General features: G+C 36.7%; 1 protein-coding gene across 1 annotated transcript in view; it reads left to right on the forward strand.

Annotated features, from left to right (window-relative positions):
- The window catches only part of usta (uronyl 2-sulfotransferase a), a 55,833-nt gene extending 49,190 nt beyond the window's left edge, over positions 1-6,643 (forward strand). The window contains exons 6-8 of the mRNA XM_026290821.1: positions 4,244-4,341; positions 4,942-5,099; positions 5,374-6,643. Coding sequence (XP_026146606.1) covers positions 4,244-4,341; positions 4,942-5,099; positions 5,374-5,681 — 564 coding nt within the window. The 3' untranslated portion in view covers positions 5,682-6,643. The remainder of the gene's footprint in view (positions 1-4,243; positions 4,342-4,941; positions 5,100-5,373) is intronic.
- Positions 6,644-7,211: the final 568 nt, after the last annotated feature.

Consider the following 7,211-nt stretch of genomic DNA (forward strand, 5'->3'; position numbering starts at 1 on the left):
CCTAGAACCAAGCCACTCCTGAACCAGAAAGAACATCAGAAGCATTTTACCTGGGGTAAGGAAAAAAATACCTGGACTGTTGCTCAGTGGTCCAAAGTCCTCTTTTCAGATGAAAGTCAATTTAGCATTTCATTTGGAAAGCAAGGTCTGGGGTCTGGAGGAAGACTGGAAAGGTAAAGAAACCAAGCTGCTTGAAGACCATTGTGAAGTTTATGAAGTCAGTGATGATTTGTGTGCCCTGACGTCTGCTGGTGTTGTTCCATTGTGTTTTATCAAGTCCAAAGTTAATGCAGCCATCTACCAGGTTCTGTGCCAATACCACTTGCAATTTTTTTCTTGACCATGATATTACTGTGCTTGATTGGTCAGCCAACATGCCTGACTTGAACCTCACAGAGAATTTGTGAGGTATTGTGAAGAGGAAGATAAGTAACATCTGACAAACAATACAGAGGAGCTGAAGGCCGCTATCAAAGCAACCTGGGCTTCAATAACGCCTCAGCAGTGCCACAGGCTGATCGCCTCCATGCCCCACACCACATTGAAGCAGTAATTCATGGAAAAGGGGTCCCAACCAAGTATTGAGTGCATAATTAGACCTGCTTTGGAGATCTTGAACCTTTCTGTTTTGTTCATCTTATTTTGATTGATCTTTGTGAAAATATATTTTAAAAAAATTCCTAAGCTGTAAGTCATAACCATCAGATTTAAAACAAAAAACTTGAAATATTTTATTTTGTGTGCAATGAATCTAGATTTTTTTTTTAAATTATTATTAAATAAAAAAAAAATAAAGAACTTTTACATGATATTAAAATTTTTTGAGATGCACCTGTATAGAAATTTGACACATTTGAATACATTTGATATCATGATCTTAAAAACCTTTATATTTCAGGTCTTCTGCTTAAAATGCAAATGAACACTACTTTTCAAAATAAGCCTTTAATGCTACATTTATTCATTACAAAGGCTGCATTTATTTAATCAAAATTGCAATAAAAGCAGCAATATTTTTAAATATTATTCAAATTTAAAAATATTTTGTGTGTATTTTAAAATGTAATTTATTCCTACTATGGTAAATATGAATTTTCAGCAGCCATAACTACAGTCACATGATCCCACAGAAATCTTTCTAATTTTCTCATTTGGTGCTCAAGAAACATTTCTTATTATCTTCATTGTTGAAAACAGTTGTGCTGCCTAATAGTTTTGTGGGAACCATGGGGAAATTGTATTCAGGATTCTTTGAAGAATAGAAAGTTCAAAAGAACAGCATGTATAGAAATGGAAATCTTTTGCAACATTATAATTGTCTTTACGGTCACTTTAGATCAGTCTGATGTGTCCTTGCACCCGCTTTTTGTGTGAGGTATGCTGGCAGACCTTCAAAGCTGTAAGACTGTACTGCCCATGTTTAATAATGACTTTAAAGCCATACCGTGTGTGTGTGTGTGTGTGTGTGTGTGTGCGCGCAGGAAATTGCCCCTATTAGTGGAACTCATCCAGGTTCTCAGTTCTGTGGCTGACTGACTTCTTGTCTCCTGTTGTATTCTATCATTTAATCTTGTCTCCAAATGTCTCATCTCACTTCTGCTTTGCTCAAATAGTGGTCAGTCAAAAAATATATAAAATACCCATTATTTATTGTTCGCATTTTTCTTTTTGTAGCTTTTTCTAGACAGAATACACAAAAATGCTTTGTTTCACATCAGGAAAAGAGCATGTTGCTTGGTGACATCCATCTGGAGGTAGTTTAGGGGTAAATTGCGATGGCTGTGTTCCTAGGTGCTTAGTGAAATGGCCACCTTGGGACTGAATAAAGAACACAAGGCAAAATAAGTGTGTCACCTGAGCTGAAGTGGGTCCTCTTAGAGAGAGACTGTGTGTGAAAGATTGCCTGCTTTTACTGCTCGGGATGTCAGCCAGAAGCACACTAACCATTTGCTGTAACTTTATAAGTAATTTCATATATATACACACACAGACTGACTTTCTTTTTATACTCTCCTCTTTTCTCCACTTCCACCAAACAGTATCTTCATCTTCATTGAATTTTTCTTGTAATTATTGGGTTAAAAGTCTGCCACAGCTTTAAGGCATCATTATCTCTTCAGGGATTTGAGTAGGTTGTTCTCTAAGTTGCTATGTAATTGGTGATCTGTTAGAGGATGAAATTTCTGTTCCTTTTGTTCTCTGCAGACATTTGCCCTTTTTGGCCATCTGGCTTTCTGTACTTCAATCCTTTCCCTTTTTATATTCCCAAAAGTCAGCGGAAACCCAAATGGAACATAACCTGTTTGTGTTTCAGCAATGGCTTGTGTGCATTCAAAGTGCATATCCGTCAGAGTTTGTATGTGTCTCTGTTGGGGCGGAGTGGGGATGCGGATGAAAGGACATTGATGCGCTCTTGGCTTTTCGGCTCTATTCAGATACACACAGAGTGAGTATTGTTAAAGGAACTGGCCCTCCTGGAGCTCCACTGCTTTGAAGGAATCGCCAATGCATTAGTTTGATATTGTCAACAAATGAACACATTCATAGGACAGCGAAAGCAGGTTTAACACAGCAATCTACTCTCTTTGCTCTAGTTCACAACCACAATTTAAGGGTTCGTTTACCCAAAAATTTAAATTAGCCTGTGATGTACTCTCCCCAGAGGCATCCTAGGTTTATATGACTTCCAATCTGAGTTATATTAAAAATTGTCCTGCCCCCTCCAAGCCTTACAATGGGGGTAAGCAGATGATTTTTGTCAACAGTCAAGAAGACGTGAAATAAAGTGCGTGCATTCATAATAAAACATACCTCACACAGCTCCAGGGGTGAATGAAGGCTTCCTGTAGCAGATCCATGCGTTTTTTTTTTTTAAGAAAAATATCCATATTTCAACATTTTTGAATTATGTTTTGAATTATTTTAGTTGATATTAGTTGAACACTTAAAACATAATGTCCAAAATGCCAAAACCTTTTCATAATGTTTTTTTTCTTTTATGGGTGAAATGTCTTTTAATATGTGACCACATTATGCCCACAGTTTAAATGGTTTTAATAAGAAAAATAAAGCATTCAAACATTTGGAACGCAGAGGAAGTATTTTAGAAAGTGACAGTACAGAATTTGGGAAGGAAACAGTAAAAAAAAAAAAAAAAATGGCAGTTGACTTATGTTCAAAAAATCTCAAAATATAAAACAAGCTTAAAATGAGCAAAATTCCCAACATGATCAGGTCTGAAGTTGAATTGTATAAACCACCCACCATTTCAGTCTCAAAAGGACGTCAAAACTGGAGAAACCATCAGAAATCTTAATTATCCAAGTTGATTTCTAAACTCTTTGAGTTGTTGTATTGAAAAGCAGCAAATGTGTGGTAACAACTTTAGTGGACCTTTTCATTTCCTGAATTAGGGCTTAATAAAAGGCAGAGAAATAATGCTCACATATCAGCTGATACCCGTCATGTGTAAAGGGCATTCTACTATGAAAGATTAATGCTGAAATAACTCGGACTATGTTTTTCTACCTGCCAGCATGACCGCTCTTTTCTTCAAGACCCACAGCTTGCACGTGATTCCCTCCAGCTCTGAGGCACCCACCTGGGGCTCATGAAAGGGAAGAAGTGCGTTGAGTCTAGAGCCTCGTGGATATTTGCTCTATACCTAACCTCTTTTGTGAACAAGTTAAAGACAAGGCTGTTAACTTGACAAATTGCCCTTTTTTCCAAGAAGTGTTGACCATGTTGTTTGCAGCATGTAATCTGTTCTTTTAATTATCAACAAGGATCATTAGCATTGTTGGCTGCATTGTTTTTAAGAAACAAATAATATTTTTATTCTTATTCATGTTTTTCTCTGTGGACTTAATAGATTGTAGTCTTTGTAGGCCTCCCCTGTTGTGTATTTTAAGTGTGGGTGGATTGACTTAATTAAAGCTTCTGGATCAGATAAAGTGCTAAAACATTGTTTCTGTTAATGCATCAGTTCCCTAGTCCATGTTTTGGAAGCCTTTATAAGAGATAATCATAATGACTTTCTAAAGACTGTGGTTCACTGCTTGTGTAAGTGGTGCCCCCATGTGTTCACTTGAAGAGATTGGAGGTACAGTTATACAATATTAAAGCATATAATCCATTGAAAATGAGTGTGTCTATGATTTTGATTAAATGTGTTCTTTGTGCTGCTTTCGTTTTGGCAGTAGGGTCTGTCTGACTGACTCATTTCCCCTTTTCTCCACTGCAGGACATTAATGTTTGCATCATGGAGAACTACCCAGAGTGCTCTAACCCGCGTCTCTTCTACATCGTTCCATACTTTTGTGGACAACACCCTCAGTGCAGGTAATTATGACCCATCACTCTTTGGGCATTAATGTTGATGATGGCTGAAATGCTTTCAAACCAAAAACAATCACTCTTTTTTTAATGGTGTTCACTGAACTTGTACACATGCTTATTGTTACTGTATTTTATTGTTTATTTATAGAGTTAAACAGAAAAGCATGCCGATTTTCTTCCAGTCCTGCACTTTCACAAGCCTAAAGGGATAGTTCTTCCAAAAGAATCGAAATTGTCACTGTTTACTCACTCTCAAGTCATTCTAAACCTGTATGATTTTCTTCAAAATATATTAAGACAAGTATATTTTGAAGAATATTTAGGTTCCCCAAAAAAAAATGGTTAAAAGGAACTTTGAAATTAAATTTGTTAGCCAAGCAGTTTTGGTTCCTTTGACCTACCATTTTATTTATTGTCAGCAGTACATTAAAAATGAATTGGAAAAATGAATATGGTTGAGTAAAGTATGGCAGAAGACTTTTCCTTTAAGATCTTGTGCTGTTCTCACTAATAAATGTTTTTAAAATCTTTTCAGTTAAGCAAGCTGAAATCTTTGTATGTTTTCTTGTCAAATAATTGGCTGTTTCTTTTGGTCTGCCGCAGGGAGCCAGGTGTTTGGGCTGTGGAGAGGGCCAAACAAAACGTTATAGAGAACTTCCTACTGGTGGGAATTCTGGAAGAGTTGGAGGACGTGTTGCTCCTTCTGGAGAGACTCCTACCTCACTACTTCAGTGATGTCCTAAACATCTACAAGAGTCCAGGTGTGTTTTAGTCAATTACTTTGAAATCTTGTGGGAAAATAAAGGAAATAAATAAATGTGAATGCAAACATGAAAACAAATGAATGAGCATGCAGAGATTCGGATAAAGAAACATAATTTAAACACTCTTTCATTGTCTTCTGGAAATATTTTGTAAACTCATTTTGCACACCAACTTTAAAACAAATATAAGTGAAGCATTTTTAGCTGTCTTGGATTGCACACCGTAGCTTTTTCTGTGGCTCATAGCTTTATAAATCTGACTTTTCTGCAGAATTTTGGAAGATGGGGAACCTTACAGGCACAGTGAAGAAGCACATGCCCACTCTAGAGGCCCTGCAGGTGCTTTACCAAAGGATGAAGTATGAGTATGACTTTTACAATTTCATTCGTGACCAGTTCCATCTCACCAAGAAGAAGATCGGCCTCAAATCCACCTCCCAGAACTCTGTTCATGAGCCTGACTTTCTCCGTGAGCTTGCCCTCAGGACCCATGAGCCTTTGGAGGAGGAGGAGGAAGAGGACGAAGAAGAGGAGGACGTGGGGCAAGAAGATGCCAACATCTGGTTTGTTCAGCCCTGAGTAGTAGGCATGGCAGATATCTCATAAGCTTGATGTCTATGTCCAGTCAGGAGGTAGAGTCAAAGTCCCAGGTTAAAATTGGGTGTGTAACCCCTGTTTTTAACGGGATGGCCCTTCAAGACACTCTCAAGAGGAGAAGGGGGTCACAGAAGCGTCTGAAGAATTATTGGAGGCGAGTGAGGATCACAACAAAGTGCCAAGGATTACTCCATTAAGCCCACCATAAACAGCTCAAACACACTAATCAGATCCCATCATCTCATCCTCACTCGCGTCCTCCTCTGGTTCCAAAAACCTGCTGCAACTCTGTGCCAGAATTTCAGTGCTCATCTTTTTGAAAGGATCATTTTATATTGTACATGTAAGGTGTTGTACAATGAATCAAAAACGTTTGAATGCATGGTAGATGTCCCATGCAGCACACTGTTCATCTAAAATGTTTGATGCGTATGTTAAACATTTTCTCGCTTTGTCAGTGTGTCATCTGTTGTGTTCAGTCATTGCGTAAAATTGGGCCCTTGAGTTCCAATTTGGTACACAATGTGCTTAGAACACTTAAAAGTAATAGTTCACACGAAAATGTAAATTGTAATGATGTTTTTGTTAGCAGCAATACAATTTTATCCCACCCTGGATTGTTTTACATTGTATAGTATAAAACTACTGGGATATCAAACGATACCTTGCTAGTTAAAGGTAAGCTATTCAAAGTTCACCAGTGCTTGACTGTGACAATGTTTTATACCATACTCATCTGTCAATGCCTAATAGTTTGGGCAGGATCACAAGCTAAAACAAGAAGACAGTAATATTAAACTGAATGAATATACTCATGATCAATAAAACTGCCACACATATTGAAAAACAAGGAAAAACACACGGAAAAACAACTGACTGCAGGACAAAAATATTCTTGAATGTGAAAGCATGAATTTGTACATTGCATTTTAAACCCAGTTCATTTATATATATATATATATATATATATATATATATATATATATATATATATATATATATATATATATATATATATATATATATACACATAATATAATTTTTCTAAATAATCAATATGCTGCTCCACAGATCAGCACCTCTCCATAGGGTTCCTGTAGTGTGTTTAAATTGAAGAATGGTCCACTTGCATTGTTTACAGGTCAGCTTGATGGGATGTTTTTGTTGAACTATGCTGGTAAAGTGTAATGAATGATTAATTCATGACTAAATAGATGCTATAGCTACAGACTCTCACAGAATTTAACACTTCCCATTTAAACTTGCCAGTTAGGTATATAGGTGTATGTACTTGTTTTGTGTTCAATGTGGATTTTTATATTGTTTAATTTATTGTACATTATTACTACTTTTGATGATTGCATTCCATGTACAAATCTCAGGAAAAAAAAAGACCAGATATATATTTTTGTGACATCTAACAGCTGGCAAATATTAAAGCATCTGATACTTAAATGTTACTTAAAGACAGCTGGAGTGACTCTTTTGGAAACCAAAACTGAATGAAATGGC

This window comes from Carassius auratus, chromosome 20, assembly GCF_003368295.1.
Source record: "Carassius auratus strain Wakin chromosome 20, ASM336829v1, whole genome shotgun sequence".
Classification (NCBI taxonomy): Eukaryota; Metazoa; Chordata; class Actinopteri; order Cypriniformes; family Cyprinidae; genus Carassius; species Carassius auratus.